This window comes from Triturus cristatus, chromosome 4_1 (genome assembly GCF_964204655.1).
Source record: "Triturus cristatus chromosome 4_1, aTriCri1.1, whole genome shotgun sequence".
Taxonomy (NCBI): Eukaryota; Metazoa; Chordata; class Amphibia; order Caudata; family Salamandridae; genus Triturus; species Triturus cristatus.
In genome coordinates this window covers 1165734938-1165756723 of record NC_140585.1, presented here as the reverse complement: position 1 = coordinate 1165756723, position 21786 = coordinate 1165734938, and the positions used below count along the sequence as shown (strand labels likewise).

Sequence of the window (21786 nt, the reverse complement as noted above, 5' to 3'; positions counted from 1 at the left end):
GAGGTACATGTTTGCTTCTTTTCGGAGAAGGGTCTGTTGACACTAGTTTAATTGCCAGCTGCGTGCTGCATTCACAGCCCATGACGCTCCTCGCACCACAGACGGCTCTGTGCATTGCAAACATGTGCAGCAGCCCAAGGTGCACTGCGTTTAACCGGAAGCATCTCCTGCGTGATCTGAAAACTGCCCGTCGCTGTTAATGTGCTGTTTGCAAGCGTGAATGGAAAATATATGCTTAGTGAACCCCAAAACTGCGGGAGGAGGGAGGCATTAAAAATAGAGGTAGAGTGATTGTCAGCCCATTGCACTCAAGTGCATGCAGTTATTGCAGAGATCTGCGGCAACCTGCTGATCACAGGTCTGAGTCATTACAAAATAGCTTCGAGTTAATGCACACGCTGCAGAGCTCAATTAGTCAATGCATTTATTACAGATGTGGAACAAGGAGGTGCACTGGATTCAGTTCACTAGAGCACACACTGCATTCCCCCACACACAGTGCTGCTGTTGACACACCTCACTAAGCACTAAGAAGAGCCCCCCCATTCCCTCCCTGCTCCATTAAGGAGCCCTGCCCCTCCCTTTGTTGGCCTCACTCTGCTTTCACTTCCGCTCTTTTCTTTCTCGCCTGTTTCCTGAAAAAGGAATTGTGAGGGATGCAACTGTATTACATCCAAGTATTTTAATCGGACAGTTGCCTTTATCTGCTCACATTAGCATACTTTAATTTTTCAGACGTTGCACGAAGGTACGTTGTCCAATTTTAAAAGGACGTTTCGCACAGTATATTTCTACAATTGTATAGGTTTTTAGAGACCGGTGTTAAGTGACTGCGAAAGCCCCTGCCATTAGACCTTCCCCCCCCAACCCTACCACCCGCCCGCCCTCACCTCTTTGCCACAGCCTCACGCCCCTTGGACACCCCTCCAACTCACTCAAATAACAATGCCTTTTATTTTTGTTTTCGTTATTAAAACATAAATACAAAAACAAAACTAAAAGCCATTGTCATGTACAATGCCAATAGCTCAAACTCGCGTCAATGCGAGACCTATTGCATTGCAAATGCTTGTTAATAGGTTGGTGTTTGCATTTGTTCATGTATGTTTGGCTTGCATGTTGTGACTAGCATCACAAACCTTAAGCTATGACACGAAGTGTTGTACTTGTTTAGTGTATGCATGTAGGCACAATTTGCAGATCAAAAACATGAACAATCATGCAATGAAGAATGGAGTTTATCAGAAAAAAATGAAGGAATTGGCTTAATTTTTGCACATCAGTTCTTTAGCAAAAAGGTATCCATTCTGTTTTATTGCTGCTGCATCTCTTTGCTTTAGTGTCACTAAATTGTGCAGAGCTGCTGTGCAAAGTCTGTCCACACCTCGCACAATAAGCTCAATAATTCTTGAAGCACCTGGTAGGTGATTACCTATAACTGCACAATCCGTTTGGATGGTAATAGCTTGGTAGTCAAAACAAGTGAATCGTCAGAATTTGCGTGCTTGAGAAGACACTATCTTAAGCGTAACAGTCCTCCTCCAGTGTCTGTTTCCTCTTTAACCTACCTGCCACTCACTTCAGTATAATGTAATGGTCTTTGTGGGATCTGGGGATTTGGAAACTTGTCTTTTTCAGTCGAAAGGCTACCCCTTCAGATGGGGCGAAGCCAATCTGCTGAATAGCTTTCAGAAATCCCCTAATGGAAGCAGCCGTTTAGTACAAAAAGTAAAGGCTAGCAAATTAATAGATTACGGTTTTCATTCACTGCCTAATATTCACATCTCTCAGTACCTCATCCTCCCACACCATACCGCGCACGCTAGATCAAATACATTTGATCTTTTAATTCCTCTGAAGGTGTTATTCTTTGTTTTGTCTGACTTATGCTCGTGTGCTATATCTATTTTGTATTTTCCTTACTTAAGGCTTTCCACTGCAACATTATGATCCCTGGACTACATTAGTTTGTGTGGTAGAAACTATTTCTCCTTCTGTAGACTGCCTGACTGTTTATTTTGAAGCTCAATATGCACTGCTCTTCTAGAGATCTATTTTGGCTTTACCACCTGCCTCAAAAGAACCCTTGTGGTGCAATCCCCAGTGGGGTTAAAGGGCAATTAAGACATTTCTTAAAAACAGGATGGATGGCTAGTCCTGCTGGCGGATTGACCTTACACCACAAACTTGTGTTTCCAGAGTTTGAACGCAGACCGGCCAGACCGCCGGAGGCTCAAAACCCCAAGGACGCAGAGGCTTGTGAGTTTCAGCCGAAGGTGGATGAAGTGCGCCAGACCCCTCAGAAAGTAAGGCCGGTGCCATCCCTGGTCCCCAGACCCCCACAGACATCCTTGGTGAAGTTTGTCGGCAATATCTACACTTTGAAATGCAGGTATGTATCTGCACAACAGCTCATTTCTACACCCCCCCCCCAACTCCCACTGTGAGTAGGGGTAAAAGGTCAGATTTACTATACCTCAATTTTTGCAAAGCATAAAAGCTACTTTGTATGTGCTGTGCTAATCTCCTAATGGCTATTTGGTTAAGGTTACATTTTCTACCTTCCAGATAACTGTAGACTGGTTGTGCTCCTGAATTCACTGCATTACATCATCCAGTACATTTCTCTTCTCACTTTTTTTTGTTGTTGCTTCTCTTCGTGAACTATCTGTGCTGCTTTTCTCTCTGATGCCAAAGCCAGATGGTCAAAATGCAGTGAAAGTCTTTTTATGTCTGGCGTTAGCCAAGATCTTTTGATTTTGATTTTCACTGAAAAACACAAAGGTTAAATTGACGTTATAGTTAAGTGAAAAGGTCAGTTTTAACGTAATATTTTGAACTCCAAAACAATGAAATTTACCTGTTAGGTAACTGAAGTGACTATAATTTACCCCTCGCCCTGCACATTGTTGTAATCTATGGTCTTATTTCAAATGCCAAACATGATGTTTTCAGTGATGTCATAAAACATGTCCTGAGCGATGTTATATGTTAGGTCAGAAGCATTGTATGGAGAGGGCAGGAGTTATTTTCTTCAGTTAACTAGATCTAGTGAATTTCAGTTTTTTATAGTTTAAAGTTTTACGTTTAATCTGACATTTTCACTTAACTAGAACGTGACTACGTATAACGCTTGAGTTTTTAAGTTAATTTCTCAGTTTATTTTAATACCAAGAACGATATCATACCCAACTAGAATATCACTTTACTAGTCAAGGAAATGGAGGGTTCCCAAGATTAGTGTAGGCAGGAGACCAGAGAAAACCATAAAGCCAAAAACAGCCCTAATAGGGGGAAAATGCCATCTGCCTCAGATACAATGCTGCAGGAATATTTCGCAATAGAAAAGTTCTAAACCATAGCAATGGTTCGAGATTTCAAGTTAACACAACAAATCACCACATATACTTTTCTAATGTATTTAATATTCATTTAAATATAGTATCAAAAATGTAATATGAATAATTTATGGCCTCTGTACATAATCTAAAAATATTTAGTCCTACATACAGCTTTCTTCTCTCACCCCTCATCTATTCACTCAAGTTAAGTTTCTCCTAAAAACAATTTCATACCGCCACTATGCTCATTCCACTTGCATACTAAAGATATACACAAACTGATATTTGTAGGCGTAAACAGGAATCAAGGCTAGATACCAGAACTAAGAATCCTAGGTAGGTCTATTCATAAAAGGATTCTCTTAGATGGTTAGAGGAGCACTTCAATGCATCATATGATTCATGTCAGCACTTGTGTATAATACTTAAAATTCTTTTCATAATTTTTGTAACATAGGTGTCAAAATATCCATGTATTTCAGAAAAAGTAGCGCTCAAATGTTCCTGTTACGTCATGTGCCGACGAGCATTTTGGTGAAGACCATGTTGTAGCCAAACCTTCCTCAGGACACAGGTTCTGAACTTGATTTGATTATTTGGAGGAGAGGAAAATGCAGGGGAAAAAAATTTGTATCAAAGTCCTAAAAAATGAAATAAATAATTTAGGCCTTGGATTAGTTTGCAGAGTTTTAATACGCGGAACTCCGCGATGTTCCAAAAAAACTCTGCGATGTTCCACGAATGGTGGAGTGCAGTGCCAACTGCAGTTTGTGCTGGTATTCCTGCCGCTTGGGTAAAAATTCTACCTGAGCGGCACCTCGCGTTCGCGAACTTACCGTTCGCGAACCTACCGATCACGAGCGGGGGGGGAAAACTCCGCTGCACATCACGAAGCGGAGTTTTCTGCACTCCGCGAGCTCAGAGGAGTGCAAAACTCCGCGAACGGAGCGAAGTTCACCGTCCTAGCCTAATAAATACACACAATATCGAGATCTCGATCCAAAACCAAATGCTATGTGTATGTGTGTATATATATATATATATATATATATGTGTGTGTGTATATATATATATATATATATATATATATATTTATTTAATCCACCATACGAGAGCGTGCTTAGTTGGCCACACCAAGAAACCTTAGTAGGTGTGCTTATAAAGATGTGCATCCCATGCATACTTTTTCTGAAGTACATGGATATTTTTATAACCATGTTAAAAAATTATGCAAAGCATTGTAACCGTTTTTATATTTATATATTATGTGCACAGAGGTCATAAGTTATTCATATTACATTTTTGCTACTATATTTAAATCTCAAATAAATTAGAAAAATGTGTTAACTTGAAATCTCAATCCGTTGTTATGATTTAAAACTTTTTTTCTTTAGCGAGATATTTCCGCACCATTGTATCTGAAGGCAGGCAGCATTTTCCCTTTTTTAGGGTGGTTTTTGGCTTTATAGAAAATCACTTTAACCTTTTATTTTTTTTCATTGAATTTCTAGATCCTTTTAATGTAAAGTTTGATTTTATAGCCATATGTACCTATGCCAAACCCTGGCTTGCATGGCCTTTGACCAAGCGGCCAAGCTCTGCACTCAACCTCCCTACACCGACCAAATGGCTTTTACACATGTTCCAACTGCTCGATTTGCAAACTAGGAAGGTCTAAAACCAAGGAGGTATATGTCAATGGCCACTCTATCCAAATCCGATACTTCATCAATTGCAAGAGTACAAATGTGATCTACCTAATTTCCTGTCCCTGTGAAAAATACTATATAGGCAGCACAACCCATCCGTTAAAAATTCAAACACTACTGGAATTTTCACAAGACTGACAAACTGTAGCCACTAGTCGAACATTTTGAGAAAAATCACCCACATCACCACACCTTTACCATTTATGCCCTTTAAAAGCTGAAACAACATGGAAGAGGAGGTAATCTTGAACATATATTATGCCAACAGGAAAGTGCCCTGAGTATCCGTTTTGATACTGTGGCTAAAGGACTGAACAAAGATAGCGAGTGGCACCATTGGCTCTGAGACTATCATCATGCAACTACATGAGAGCCTATCACTCATCAATCACTTCGCCTGTAGACTGCTTCCTCATTACTACCATGCTAAGTTGCTATTGCCTAAAGGTTTTTGTACTTGCAAACTTCACTACGCATGTGAGTTCCTGGTTCACAAGAATCTGTCTTTAATCCACAGTCTAGAAATAGTCTAAACATAAGTGTAACCGATGCCTCATTAGTAAAAAAAATAAATAACATCTGTAGGTCATGTTCTTGCGTGTTGTTCTGACTTCACTTTCAAAGTGTCTTTACAGTGTCACTTTTTTTCCCCTGAAAAGGTTTTATCCTAACTCTCTCTGAATTCTTGTCTGCTACTTCCTTGGTAAATACCCCCACAACTTTTGGGCTATCATTCACTCTGCATTTTCTCTTCTCGTTTGGCCTATAACCCTAAAACCCATGGGATGTAACGACAATGCTTATCTTGGATGGCAGTCAATTGCCAAATGTACTGCAAAGATGGCCCCCAAGTATAGCGTTAACGTTTCAGTTATTAGAAACTGGCCTGTCTTACTATCTGTCTACAACTAAAGATTGTCGATGTCAGTTACTAACTCTTCGATGACCTTGGTTAAGATGTACGTTTCAGACAATGGTTATGTCCTCGTACCCGTGTCCCCCACCACCTTGTAAACTGTAAAGTTTGAATGCGTTGAGCGACTTTGGAATTTTACCATGGCAGCGGTAAACGTAATAACTCTCAAGACCTCTTTGTAACATATTACTAGAGAAAGAGTAGGTTGATTGGAATATGCCAAAACCAATTTGCATGCTATCTGTCTAGCACAACATACTTTATACACTTCAAGATGGCGACCAATTACGAAGGACTATCTTAATAGTACGAGCCCAGTCCTTCCACTACCTAAAGATGGCACTCAAGCAAAACGCCGCTACATCCACGCGCCGTTAACTACAAGGGATTGACCCAGGACTGCCGCCTTTCACTACAGCACTAGTAAATTTGATGCAATGCCTTCACCCTCGCCGACCCGAACTCGGATAGTCTCTCACTCGTATTTTATGTAGTTTATTAAAAACATAACGTTAAAACTAGTATGGCTTTGCAAGATATTACCTGCACCTCGGGCGCGTATCTCCGCTGTTCTCTAGTTTAGTTCAGCGCTCACAACCTCGAGCCGAACTATATGCCCTCCCAGAGTTAACCCGCCCGAGCCAGATATAGGCATCACTACTGGATAATATATCGCTGAATTATCGCATATTCATCCACAGCTCTTTGTCTACCTTAATGGTATGACATTATATTGCTCGATACGAGAAGATCAATGTACTCCTCGCTTATGTGAATGCCCCACTAAACCCTTTAACGTCAGTCCATGACCGTCTATCTTCTGTTTTCCCCGTTCTTCGTCGCTTATTCAATCAGAACTGCATCCCTAATAATTTGAATAAATCCGCCACCCGGTTGCGGACTAGCATTTGACCAAGGACTCACCCGTACTTAGGGTCTCTCCTAAGTCTACACAGAAGCCCTGGTTAATATAACTTGCTGCCAGCCTAAATGTAGACAGTAACGTTGCACATGCACTAGTTCAACGATGTTTTGAGCAATGGCAATTAAAGAGTCTTGCCAACCCTTTTACACTGTGCAGCTACCATCACTACAGAGCGAGTTAAACGGATAGATGAAAGACAAAACAAAAATAATTGATCTGCAATTCCCTGTCCGACATACATACTGAAGGCTCCTTTTCCCTTTTTTCTCTGCTTCCATTTCCTTTGTCTCCCCCTTTTCACATGTATTTGCTTCTAAGATGTTTGTTTGATGACTGTCCAAAAAGGAATCTACGTACTAATTAAGAAGGTACCTACCAAGTTGTAATACCATGAAATGCTGCAACTGAAATTCACCCATAGAAAGCTTTCACACACTGACGCAGCCTAACTTTATACTGTCATGGCATCTATGGATATCTTTAAAAAATATTATTGTTGTTTAATACCACATTTTATACAAATCACTTTGCATGATTGCCAGAAGTAACATTAATATGCACCTTAAACTGGAATGCTCGCATGCAATAACTGCTAAAACGTCGGAATCGCTAAACTTCCTAATTTTTCTTTTGCCAGCACTGGAATACCGCTCTCTTCACTTTCCTAGTTGGATTTCTATATATTTCTGCTTAAATTACGGTTCTCTCCACACTTGCTTACGCACAATTCCTTCTCACGGTTTTCTTAGATACTAGTTGTCGGGATCTTAGAATCTCCACTTTTAAATAAAGTTTTTAATATTCTACATGGTCTCCACTCCCGACCTTCCCACACTGTGCATTCGTGGTGTCTTGTATTCGGTTCCCTAAGTTACATTGACTGATACTGTCAAATAACAATCTCTTGCAGCCTTGAGAAAGCCCTGGCCCCACTTACCACATTAGGCAAAACACGTGTCGGCTGCTGCAGTACTTGTAATGTAATCCAAGTAACAATGATGATGTAACCGACAAGTTTGTTCAAGATCAAAATACAAAAAGAATAACATCTCTTATAAAACTAACATAAATCAAATGGCACTCTTTGTTGACTACCACAGTATATGCCAATTAAAGAGGAGTAAATGCTCAATTCATTCTGAACAATTGCAGCTCCGTTGTAGGAAGATAAAACCATTTTAAGCATTAAATATTTCATAGTCACAAGCTTTGATTCCTGTCATTCTGGTGGGAGCCCCCACTGTTCTACTGTCAGTTATCAGTATGTATAGATCTGCCTTTTAAGTAGACTTAAACAGTAACTATTTAGCCACACATTCACCTTATTGAAATATACTCACTTTAGATAGTGAGGTTAATTTACTCTGAATTTCATTCCGCCAGAAAACACCATACCTCCCATCTCCCACAGGTGGAAGGTTGTAGGAAGTTTCCATTGAGCTCTGCTAATTTAGTGGAGTCTGGATTTTTGTCCTTCAGTGTTATATTTATGGCTTCATAGTAATTCTGCAGTCACTTTAACAACTTTACTTGTTAGGTTGGATGTCTGTGAATTCATTCAGTCCATGGAATCTTTTCAAATGAGCATTGGTAGGTAAAGCCCCTTCGCCCTGCAGAGCCTGTGGGAAAAATCATCTCAGTGCGGGATATCTGTCTGAACGTGCATGCTTCATCCATGGCATGTGGGACTTTAGATACAGATGCTCTGCATACTCCTGCTATCTCGTGTTTGGTTCAGAGTTGAAGAATTGTTTTTCTTGAAGAATTATTTTGAGTCACGAGTCTCTCGGTGATACTGTGCATAGCCATAGACTCCTTTGTTAGGTTTTCTGTCCGCCATCGGGTTCGTATGTGTGTGCCTCTCCTCTCGACTATAGTTCAGTACAACTTCTGTGTCTTACCATCCTCGACATTATCGTTTTTTTAATCATTATTACTGCACCTCTTCCAATTCGTCTGTTCGGTCACCCGGCTAATTAACCATCGGGGGCTGCCTGTCTCAGGCCTACCACCTATGTGCACTTTTGGTGTTGAAGATGTGTTCCTGGATGAACAGACACTGTTCGATTTTGCCCGCAGTACTAAGTACCCACACATGGACCGACATCTCATGTGCAATCTTTGCCTTTCGTCCGATCATCATGAGGCTGATTGTGACACCTGCAAGTCTTTCTGATCAAAAAAAGACTCTCCGGTTTCAAAGGACGCGCCGGCTGGAAATGTCTCGTCGCACTGAAGACGATACTCCTGATATTTTCGGAGATGAGCATGCCCAGGATGAGCATTCTGCTGAGCAGAAAGAGTATGTTTTCTCTGTTAAAGGAATTTCCAGCTCCGACGTGGAGGGAGAATTGGATTACATCCTGCCACTTAAGCAGCGCGTGAGTACTATAGACTATGACCCTATTCCTCCACCTAAAAAGACCTCAAAACCTTCACCCTTTCCTTTGTTAGAGATCGCCACTGCCACCAGGCCATGCTCCGATCCGAAAAGACACTTCAAATGCCCCACCTTTGGGTTTAGCACCAAAAACTTCTACCAAAGTTAAATCCTCAGTCTCGACCTTCTCGGATTGTGCACATGCATTGCTCTCCTCCCACTCCTCAGAACCGACCCAGCAAGTGATTGGTTCTGCCTCTGTGCTGGCTAAAAAGCATTTCTCCACTTCAAAAGCTTCAGTTCGGAACAACTGTATCTAAATCCTCAAAGCATTTTTCAGTTCCGAAACCATCCAAGACAAAAACTTAAAAACATTCCACAGTTGCTCCAGTATTGGAACTTTCATAGATTCCCATAGCTTGTATCATTCCCCGTCGTCGGAATGGGAGCCTCGGTAAATAAAAAAAAATACCATAGCAGTAGGTACAAAAGAGAAAGAAAGGCTTAGGCCTCATCTCATTTTGTAGCATATCCACCTATTTTTGTCAGAGACCAAAATAATACAACAACCAATCAGATTAGCTTCACCTCATTTCTACTGCACATTGTGCAAGGTAGTCTCCACTGGGCTCTGCTCAGATTTCTCTTCAACTTCTGTATTTTCAACTCTTTCTCTTCAGCGTTCTTCGAGATGTCTGACATGGAGAGGAAGGCTTTATTCAAAGCATGTGCTACTTGTTCAAAAAAGAGTCTTTATGTGGAGGACAAACATAAGGACTGTATTTATTGTTTGTACCCTGACCACAAGGCCACCGACTGCAAGATCTGTCAGACATTTTCTTCAAAGACCTTGAGAGACCGTGAGGGACGTTTGCTCACCTGGTTGCAAAAGTTAGTCACGGAAAGACCCGGTATCTAGTGACAGTGACGATGCCTCCACTGCGACATCATCAAGTAGATCTCAAAAAAGGGTTGGTCTTCACCTTCAACTTCTTCTGACCCACCTGCTAAAGCTTTACAAAAGACCTCCAATAGGTCTGACAGGCGCAGTCCCATCAAATCTCATCACATGCTCCAAAGCGTGATGAACCAAGGGAAGGAGGCGTTTAAGGACCCAGCAACATGCCGGTCCATCACGCCCAGAACGGAAAAGAAGTACAAGCACTCCTCGCAGGATCCTCCTTCCATCAAGGGATCGGTCACTGCCGACTCCATCATTGCTTCCACGGCCAGGAGAAGAGCCAATGTGCCGGCGACCTCGGGACCACCACCTGATAAGGAGAGCAGAAGGATGGACCTCACTGGAAGGAAGGTTGAAAGAAACGCAGCAATGCACTGGCGCATGGCAAACTCTAATACGCTACTGAACAGGCACCAGTACCAGCATTGGGATGAGATGGGGAAACTAGTCAAGCATCTCCCAGAAGAGTACAGACAAAGGGCTTCCCATCTAGTGGAGATGGGGAAGAATATCGCCAACTCATGCATTAAGACTGCATTGGACGGGGCTGAGACTTAGAGCAGACTAATGGCCATTGGGATCACTGAAAGGAGGCAGGCCTGGCTGAGAATATCTGGATTCAAACAAGAGGTCCAGAACAACATACTGAACACCCCTTTCAACTGTGAAACGCTGTTCGGGGCACCAGTGGACGAGAAGCTCTCCCAACTGAAGAAGGAAAATGAGACTGCAAGGTCCATGGGGGCCCTGCAATTCAGAGGGATGAGAAGAGGCACCCCAGCTCGGAGACCCTACGGAAGGGGGGGTAACCAGCAGGGAACGTCACACCAAGCATTCCAGCAAGGACAGCAGGGTGACAGTCACAGCCAACAAGGACAGCAGAACCAGAACTGGCAGTACCAACCTCGAGGCCAGTCCTTTTGCGGGAGGGGAAACGGACGTGGCCAAAGAAGAAGAGGGGGAGACCAACCCTCTTCTAAGTGACTTTGCACGCAAGGAGATGCTCACTCCCAGTATACCCCGAGGGGTGAAGCGCAAAATGAACACAGTGAGGGGGGTACACGAAACAAGCGCCTACGAGCATACAACACCGGTAGGCGGAAGACTGGGACTTTACCTTCAACAATGGCAAAAAATAACCACAGGCAAATGGATACTCAACGTCATACAGCATGGATACTGCATAGAGTTGGAGAAAAGGCCTCCAAACAGGAAACCAAAGAGAAGACAACGCTCTGGTCAAGAGCTTGCTCAACTCAGGGAAGAGGCACAACAACTACTCCAAAAGGAGGCCATAGAACCAGTGCCATGCAGAGAAAGGAACAAGGGAGTGTACTCAAACTACTTCCTGGTCCTAAAGGTGGACGAAACACTAAGACCCCTCCTGGATCTACGATTCCTAAACAAATTCATAAAGACGCAAAAATTCAAAATGACATCGCTACAAGAAGTGCTACCTCAAATACAAGGCGGAGACTACATGTCCACCGTGGATCTCAAAGATGCCTACCTGCACATCCCGATGAACAGGCGCCACAAGAACCTGTTAAGGTTCAACATCAACCAGGACCATTACCAATTCACAACCCTGGCATTCGGTCTAAAGTCCGCACCAAGGGTTTTCACAAAATGCCTTGCAGCAGTAGCAGCGTACCTAAGGAGTGGAAATGGCACAGGGACCTCCACACAAATTCGCAAAAAGAAAGGACTTGCTCTCCATGCAGGACGGAGATGTTCTACACCCAGAGCCAGAGAGCCTCGGACTGGCAGCTTGGCTCCTGAAGACAGAGTTCGCACACCTTAAACTACCTCCAAGCACTATGCGAGTTCTGCGGGAGGCAAGGAGACCAACAACACGGAAATGTTATGGGGAAAAGTGGAAAAGGTTCACAATGTGGTGCAGCAAAAATAAACTGCAAGGAAAAATGACAAAGGAATCAACGGTGCTTAGATACCTCACACACCTTCTAAAGGCGAAACTTTGCTCAACATCACTGAGGGTACACCTAGCGGCGATCGTAGTTTACACACGAGGTGAGACAGGAGGAAGCTTCTTTACGTCACGGGTAGTAAAGAGATTCCTGGAAGGGGCAAAAAGAATAGCGCCACCAAAGAGGATGCCGCCTCCGGCATGTAACCTCAACATAGTCCTGACGGAACTTATGAAAGCGCCCTTTGAGCCCATGCACAAGGCCTCCCTCCAAATGCTAACAATGAAGACAGCCTTTCTGGTGGCAATAACCTCACTGCGCAGAGTAAGCGAGTTGCAAGCGCTAACGCTGCAAGAGCCCTACATCCAGATACACAAGGACAGGGTCGTAATGAGAAGGGACCCACACTTCATGCCAAAGGTGGTGTCCGCATTCCATTTAAATCAAACAATTCAAATACCAGGTTTCTTTCAGGACCCAACAAGCGCAGAAAGGGCACTGCACACTCTAGACGCTAGAAGGGCGGTGATGCACTACATCGAGAAGACAAAAGAACACAGGAAAACCAAACAGTTTTTTGTGTCCTTCGCAACGAGCTTCCTGGGAAGACCAGTGACAAAAAGCACCATCGCACAAAGGATTGCGCTAACAATACAATTCTGCCACAAACAGGTGGGGCAAGAACTATCCGAGGGGCCACGGGCCCACTCCACAAGGAAGAAAGGAGCAACAATTGCCTTTCTGGCAAATACACCCATTCAAGACATATGCCTGGCGGCAACATGGGTTTCAGTGCACACGTTCACCAAGCACTACTGCGTGGATATACAGATGAACAAGGAAGCACAAGTAGGACAGAAGGTGCTTCAACATATATTCAACGAACAACGCTCATCTTCTACCCAGCCGCCACAGAGATAACAAACCGCTACAAAATCTATGCACAGCATAGTGAATCCAGAAAGATTCACGCTGCAAAACGAATAGTTTCTTACCTGTCGGTGTAGTTTTGCAGCTTGAAGATCTTTCTGGATTCACTAGTGAACCCATCCACCTCCGCCAGGAAGATGAGGCAGGAGAAAAAAGGCTGGAAGGACAAAGACTGAAATAACAGGATAAAACTGAGAGGATATATAAGGAAGGTACTTAACGCCTAGGGTTAAAGAGAAAGGAAGGGAAAAAAGAACCCGAAGATGGCGCCCCAAAGGTGGGACTTCCGCAGGAAGCACGCCGACGTCACGAGAGGTACACCAAATGGTGGGACGTCGACGCCCACCTGGGCTACAAAAAACAAACAAAACAAAGACTACGAATCCGGACCCAACCACCAGATCGCGGAATAATGCACAGCATAGTGAATCCAGAAAGATCTTCAAGCTGCAAAACTACACCGACAGGTAAGAAACTATTCGTTCTTAAGTGATGAAGTTCGCCTTTGTTCGGGAAGGCCTTGAAAAGTCACTTAGTCCAAATGCAGCCTAATGGTAGGCTACAATGGTCAGAGTTCTTCATCTTGGAATGGCAAAAGAAGAGACTATGATTACATATGCTCTCAGAATATCTTTTTTTGTAATGGCTCAGAAAAAAGAACCTTCACAAACCTTTTTGCTATGAACAGAAGATATGAAGTGCCTGGCCCTGTAGTCCATAGGCTGCCATTATAAGTGTAGAAAAAAAATGCTGTGCCTCTAAGAGCAGAGAGACCACCAATATCCCATCATGCTCAACCAGAGGAAGTTACCTCAGTTCTTTTTTCCGGCTCCTTCTGACAGGACCCTTGGAGCATTGAACTCAACCTTTTTAGTTTTTTTTCTCCAATTTAACTCTTCATATTTCAACATTTCTTTGCTTCACTCGACGTTTTTTCTCCTTCTCTGTGGAGCAACGTGTTTTTCTCATAGGAAAGAGCCTTTTTTCCTATTTAAAATGCCATCTCTTTTTGAAAAATGTGCCGGATGTGGTAGAAAAAAGGCTAAAACGGACCCTCTTGAAGTCTGTATTCTGTGTTTACCTTCCTCTCATCTTCCTGTGTTATCTGCAAAACCTTTTCCAGACATACTCTGCATGACCGAGAGAAGATTCACCTGCTGGGAAGAGAAGAAAACCGCAAGTAACCAGTGGGACCTCTGAGCGCAGTGGAAGAAAATCTCCCTCCAGAGCTCTTCTCAACCCCCAGTGGACGTGAAAGGTCCGAGAGCCATTTAGCACCCAAAAAACGCTTGAGGTACTGGATAACGTCGGGGCAGTAGACGTCGAGAGGCGGTACGGAAATGACATGTTTGCCATCGTTGACTGGTTCGGCGTCGAGAAAACATTGACGCTCGTCATCTAGAACTACTAGAACGATGTCGAGAGCCCCTTCACACCGGCACCTCACGCCGAGAAAAGTTTAGACATCGAGGGATACTGACTCACCGTCGCCGAGAGGTAGAAGATAGACGTTTACAACGAAACGGCGACGACGTGATTGGTAGATGTCGAAGTCGCTCTTTTTCGAGCAGACGACACCGTCGGGCGTCGACGTCGAGGAGTAGATAGTCATCAAAGAGTCCTCAACGAAGATAGACGTCGAGGAGATCCTCTACGTCGAAGCGAGGAAAAACTTCCAAAAGAAGGAGAATATACTCCTTATCTGACTCTCTCTCCAGATCTCCCTCATTGGTGGAGATTCCGGAGTCTCCCACTCCGGCTTTACCTGCAGTGGACCCAGTGGCTCCCACAGCACCACCTCTCCCTGCTTTACCAGCTCCTCAGCCTCCAGTACCTCAGCTTCCGGCACCTCCAATATTGCCACATGTTCTGCCTACTCCCGTGGTGCTGCAGACACCGGCTCCTAGGAGATCGCGCCGTCGGTCTCAACATGAACGCTCACGATCCTCCACAAGGTCACGACATTCATGGCGCCATTCTTACCGCAGATCCAGATCACGTTCACGCCATCACCATTGTAGAGATACTGCATCATCTACCAGAGATTATTCTACATTGATTCGCCACAACCTCGGTCCTCCCTGATTGATGACATCAATACCTTTCAAGAGGTCCTGGTTCTTGGCGTAACGAAATGGAACATTCCTATGGAGACACCTCTTCCATCAATCTGTCATTTTTTAAATACTCCAACGCATGGCTTCTAGACCACTTCTACCTCTAGTGCCAGGCCTGCTTGATCCAGCTATGAAGTTGTTCCTTACGACTGCGGCGACAAAGTCCTCACTGTACAGGCTCTTCAAGAAATACCGTCCACCTGAGCAGGATCCTCTGTTTTTACGGTTTGATCCTCCTCCTGATTCTGTAGTAATTTTAGCAGCATGAAAGGCTCACTCCACTTCATCTGCTTAATCTCCCCCGATAAGGAAAGCAAAAAGGTGTATTCATCAGGACGCAAGATCCGCAACACGGCAGCTATGTCCATGAAAGCAGCCAGTGCCACGCCCTCTTAGGATGATTTGACCGCGCCTTGTGGGACTCAGTCTTACTCTTTGCGCACCACCTCCCCAAAGAACGGACAAGATTTCCTAGAAATTGTTCAGGAGGGTGCGATGGTTTCCAACCAAATAATCAGCGCGGCTGCAGACTACTCTCTTCTGGCTGCTCATGGCTACTCCCAAGGAATCGCCCTATGTCGGCACGCATGGCTGCGTTTAACGTCTCTGAAGCCAGACTCCCAGTTACGGCAAAAAAAATTGCCTTTTTCTGGCTCAACCCTCTTAGGCTCTCACGCCGATGACGAAATGGCGAGAATGAAGACGGAAATGGATACCTTAAAAGCGGTGGGACTAGAAAAAGCAAAAGAACAGCGACGTTCATTCCGCCCCTACCACCGACGTTTCTCTGCACAGAGGGTTCAAACCTCTCAATGGCAATCAGGCAGGTCGCAGCAATACTAGCAGCCTTACCAGTCGCAGCGCAAGTCAGAGCTGTCGTAACTCCCAACTAACAAACCAGGGAGGACAACAACCTGCTGCATCAAAACCTTCAATTCCCTCTCCCCCCCCTCTTCTGTTACCCACTCCGGTAGGGGGAAGCATTGTACATTCTCTGGCTGAGTGGAAAAACATTACAACAGATGCCTGGGTCTTGAATATTGTCAAACATGGTTACCATCTCAAGTTCACTGCCCCACCTCCTTCCATGCCTCCAAAGGCATCCACGTCTTGCCTCAAGCTCTTACAGGAAGAAGTCAACATTCTGTGCCGCAAGAAAGCAGTCGAACCTGTCCCACCAAACCAACGTGATCAAGGTATCTACTCCTGATACTGCCTAGTACAAAAGAAAGGCAGGCCCGAGTATAGGCCGATTTTTAGACCTTCGCATCGCAAACAAGTGGATCAAGAAGGAGAAAATCCGAATGCTGGCCTTGCACCAAATTTATCCTCCACTTCAAAAGGGAGACTCTCTGTTCGATCTACTCGACGCCTACTTTCACATTCCGATCACAAAATCCCATCGAACGTTTCTCAGGTTTGTCGTGGGACAGAATTACTACTAAAATGCAGTTCTCCCATTCGGCCTCAAGTCAGCTCCCAGAACATTCTCCAAATGCATGGCAGTGGTGGCAGCACATCTTCGCAAACAAAAAATCTTTGTATATCCCTAACTGGACAATTGGCTGATAAAAGTATCCACCTTCACAGAAGCCCAAGAACATTTCCGATGGATGTGCGATCTACTTCATCGCTTGGGTCTACAGGTAAATGTGCAAAAGTCCACGGCATCGCCGGTTCAGACTCTACATTACTTAGGAGCTACCATCAATACGTTACAGGAAAAGGTGTTTCCTTCGGAGGAACGACTGTTATCCATTCTCCTAAAAAGTCACAACCTTCAGCGGATAATAATAATAATACTGATGCTTGTATAGCGCGAACAGCTACCTCGCAAGGAGGTGTCCCGGCGCTGAAAGAGTGCTGCAGCAGTAGGCTTGAAACCATAGAGAAATTCTAGGTTTTCTGCATAAAAAGCCAGGTCTTTAGGAGCTTCCTAAAACTAGCTTCTGTCGTAGCAGATTGGATGACAGATGGCAAAGCGTTCCAAAGTTTCGCCGTGCCCACAGAGAAGGACCGGCCCCCAAGTCTGGCTTTTTTAACTCGTGGGATGCTTAGCTGTAGCAGGGAGTTAGAGCGCAGGTGTCGCTCCTGGTGATAGCGGGGAAGTCTAAGTTTTAAGTAGTTGGGGCAGGTCCCTTTCAGTGTTCTGAATGCCAGGGTGAGAACTTTGAATTTTATTCTGTTCGCCACTGGGAGCCAGTGAAGTTCGTGCAGATAAGGAGAGACATGATGTCTAAAGGGAATATGCTTTATCAGTCTCGCAGCCGCATTCTGCACGATCTGCAGTCGTTGCACCAGATATTTAGGCAGACTGAGGTAGAGGCCGTTTGAGTAGTCTAATCTAGATGTGATTGTCGCATGGACTACCGTTTTTCGGCACTCAATAGGAAGAAGAGAAAGAAATTTGCGAAGGTTTCTGAGTTTGCGAAGACAGCAGGTAGTAGTCTGCTGTATATGAGAGGCGAAGGAAAGATTCTCATCCCATCTTACTCCTAAGTTCTTAGCATGGGTGCCGGGAGATGGTGCTGGACCCATTTCAGGAGGCCACCACAGAACGGGGGAGGGATGTGTATTTTTACCAAAAAATAGCACCTCCGTTTTACTTGCATTCAATTTTAATTTGTTTGTATTCATCCAGCTAGCCACATCTCGAAGGCAGCCTCTTATTTTACTAAAAGCTGCCTCCGATACCTCTGTATAGGGGAAGACTAATTGCGTATCATCTGCATGCGAAATCGCCTTGACCCCCCATTTGGCAATCAAGGTAAAAAGTGGGGCTAGATAGACATTGAAAAGCAGCGGGCTGAGCGCCGACCCCTGAGGGACACCACACCAAAGGCGTTTAGGCTTAGAGGAGAAGGTGCCCATCGCCACTTTCTGGGACCGATCTGTGAGGTAGGAGTGAAGCCAGCTTAGTGCCTTGTCTGCCAGACCTATGTCCTTCAATCGTAGCAGCAGTCTGTCGTGATCCACCGTATCAAATGCGGCTGATAGATCCAGAAGCACCAGCATAGCTGATGCCCCTGAATCTAGGGACCACCTGATTGATTCAGCAACCTCAATGAGGGCCGTCTCGGTACTGAAGCCGGTCCTGAAACCAGACTGTGTTTCATGTAAGGCTCCTTTTTCCTCGATAAAGCTGATCAGCTGACGCTGAATCAGCTTTTCGAGCATTTTTCCTGGGGCTGCTAATAAGGAAATGGGGCGGAGATTGCTCAAATCATCCGAGGCACCATTGGGCTTTTTTTTCAACGGGAGAAGTGTAGCATGTTTCCAGCAGTCCGGGAACGTGCCAGTTTCGATGGACGTATTCCATATATGTAGTAGTGGGGCTGCAATTGCGTCTGACATCATCTTCCAGAGCTTCGGTGGACAGGGGTCATCAGGGGCCGGGTCTCTTCTCCCCTCGGCTCGATGGCCGCCTCCATATTTCTGACTCCCAATGCTCTCCTCCACATGCATCCTCTCCATGAATGCTAGAGGACCAGTGGAACCAATTCTCGGGGAAATAGGAGGACACGGTCACCCTCTCAATTCATGCAGTGGAATCTCTTGGGTGGTGGCGCTTCCAGAAAATTCTCCTGAACGGAACGGTTTTCCATCCACTTCCGCCAACACAGACCTTGGTCACAAACGCTTCACTGCTCGGTTGGGGAGCCCACATGGGTCACTTACAAAGTCAGGGTCTATGATCTCCCAGAGAACAGAAGTATCATATCAATCTTCTGGAGCTCCGAGCTGTACACCTAGCTCTCAAGGCTTTTCATCCTTCAGTCACTACTAACAAAATGCTTGTTCAGACGGACAATAAAACCACCATGTACTACCTGAACAAGCAGGGGGCCACCCGGTCCAGAGCCCTGTCACTAGAAGCCCAATCGATTTGGCATTGGTTCATTGCCAGGAATCTAGCACTGGTAGCTGTGCGTCTCCCAGGGAAACAGAACATCCAGGCAGATGCACTCAGCAGGGTTCTCGACGAAAACCACGAGTGAGTGCTGAATTAAGAAGTCGTGCAAAGTATATTCAGTCTGTGTGGCACACCTTCTATAGATCTGTTAGCCACAGAAGAAAATGCAACGATTGCGCCTCCAGGTTTTACCATTCGCAGTCTCTAGGGAATGCCCTATGGATCGACTGGTCGAACAAATTTCTTTCCCTTTTCCTCCAATACCATTAATACCGACAGTCCTGCAGAAACTGGCGTCCACAACAGCCCAAATGATACTCATCGCTCCAGAATGGCCTAGACAGCTGTGGTTTCCAGACCTCCTTTTCGGTTTACCCGTCCACATCTCAGGCTGCTTTGCAGATCAGACCTCCTCACAAAGTTCAGAGGTCAACCGTTACACCCCAGCCTGTCCTCTGAGTTTGGCAGCATGGCTCCTGAGATAGTGCAGTATGGTAATTTAAACCTATCTCAGGACTGTATGGACATTCTAAAAGAAGCTAAGCGACCATCTACACAAACCGCTTATGCTTTTAAATGGAAGCTATTTTGTATTTGGTGCTCTTCAAACCAATTTGACCCCACTTCTTGCCAGCAAGAAGTTACACTCCATTATTTATTGTATCTGGCCAAATCTGGACTCCAATACTCCTCTACCGGAGTTCATCTTTCTGCTCTCACAAATCTTTCTTTAGGATTCCCTTCTTTAAAGATTTCCTGGAGGGGTTAAAGAAGGTTTTTCCTCCCATTAGACGCCCTTCTCCTCCATGGGAGCTGAACGTAGTACCGTCTCATCTCATTCTTCCTCCCTTTGACCCCATCCAAAAAGCTTCATTGCAGTATCTCACATGGAAAACCTCTTTCCTAGTGGCCATTACATCAGCAAGGAGAGTTAGTGAGATTCAGGCTCTTTGCGTCCATGAACCTTCCACTGTATTCCATTCGTCTGAAATAGTGTTACGCACACATCCTAAGTTTCTCCCTAAAGTGGTCTCAGATTTTCACGTGAATCAAACCATCGCGTTGCCCTCGTTCTTCCCCAACCCTTTCTCTACAGCGGCGAGATCTCTCCATTCTCTGGATGTAAAAAGGGTTTTAAAATTCTATTTAGACAAAACTAAAACCATTCGTAATTCTCAACAGTTATTTCTCAATTATGGCCAAGTCCGCACAGGTTTAGCGACCTCTAAACAGTCAATCTCTAGGTGGATTGTGTCTTGCATTCTCTGCTGCTATCAACTAGCTAACAAATCCCTTTCTGGTAGGCCCAAAGCTCACTCTACCACAGGTAAGGCAGCTACTGCTGCTCTTATGAGGAATATTCCTTAAGCAGATATCTGTAAAGCAGCTACATGGAGGTCAATCCATACATTCACTAGGCATTACTGCCTGGACACAAACTCTAGAGCGGATGCGCAAGTAGGTCCAGGCATCCCTCAGTTATCATCTTTTGTAGCGGGGTTTCATGGCTGGTATTTTTCCGTCTACTCTACCTCCTTAAGGGGGGATGAGCTTGCTATTCTATTCAACCCTTGACTATACATGGAAATCCCCTTTGGTAGAAGGTATAGTTTCTTACCTGTAATTCTAGTTCTCTCGTAGGGCTATTTCCATGTTAGTCATAAGCAGCCCTTTCTCCTCCCCTGTGGAGTGGACACTATCTGGTGCTCTGTTTAGTATCATTTTACTGTAACCTTCAAAAAGAACTGAGGTAGCTGCCTCTGGCTAAGCATGATGGGATATTGATCTCTCTGGTCTTAAAGGTACAGCGTTCTTTTTCTAAACTTATATTGGTAGCCTATGGACTACAGGGCCAGGCACTTCATATCTTCTGTTCATAGCAAAAGGGTTTGTGAAGGTCCTTTTTTCTGTGCCATTACAAAAAAAGATATATTCTGAGAGCATATGTAATCATAGTCTCTTCTTTTGCCATTCCGAGATGAAGAACTCTGACAATTGTAGCCTACGATTAGGCTGCATTTTGACTTTCTTAGATGACTTTTCAAGGCCTTCCCGAAGAAAGGCAAACGTAATCACTTAAGAACATATTTTGGATAAAGTGCTCCGGGGTCCCCCGCACATGGGCGGGACTATTCAACGCTTATGACTAACATGGAAATACCCCTACGCGATAACTAGAATTACAGGTAAGAAACTATATCTTCCTCTTTCGCTGCTAGGAAATCACCTATCAGTGGGTATTAGCAGTGCTTCAGCAAAGCTGCTGCTTAGAATTCCACACCACGCACTGAACTAAACATACCACCACAACAGCCTAGACCACTTGACTCTTGCAAGATAGATAACTCTATATTGTGTGATTAATTACAATAGTGCTGCAGATTCTTCAGGGAGTAAATTATACATCTTGTATATTTGGTCCATGAAACAGTTAAAAAGAAGAGAATTCAAAAAAGTACTTTTAAAAGCCCTTTCCATAATGCTAGAGAAACCATGCCCGTCAGGGTTGCGTCATTAAAGTGCTTTATTTCTCCAAGTTCTGCTGTGGTTACAGGACCGTTTGTCAAGTGCCTAAAGTGCAAACTTACCTTCTAGCCAGAATCCAACTCTGAGTCCCAGGTAAAGTGCAAGATTTTTAGCAGCATGTCTATGGATAGCCTGCA

At 44.5% G+C, this 21786-nt stretch overlaps 1 protein-coding gene across 10 annotated transcripts in view; it reads left to right on the top strand.

Annotated features, from left to right (window-relative positions):
* WIZ (WIZ zinc finger) overlaps positions 1-21786 on the top strand; it is an 869393-nt gene that overhangs the window by 814991 nt on the left and 32616 nt on the right. For 9 of the 10 annotated variants that reach the window (XM_085654347.1, XM_085654345.1, XM_085654350.1 and 6 more), the window contains one exon: positions 2200-2392. The exons of the other annotated variant lie outside the window; for it this stretch is intronic. In XM_085654347.1, the coding sequence (XP_085510473.1) occupies positions 2200-2392 (193 nt within the window). The remainder of the gene's footprint in view (positions 1-2199; positions 2393-21786) is intronic. 10 annotated transcript variants of the gene reach the window in all.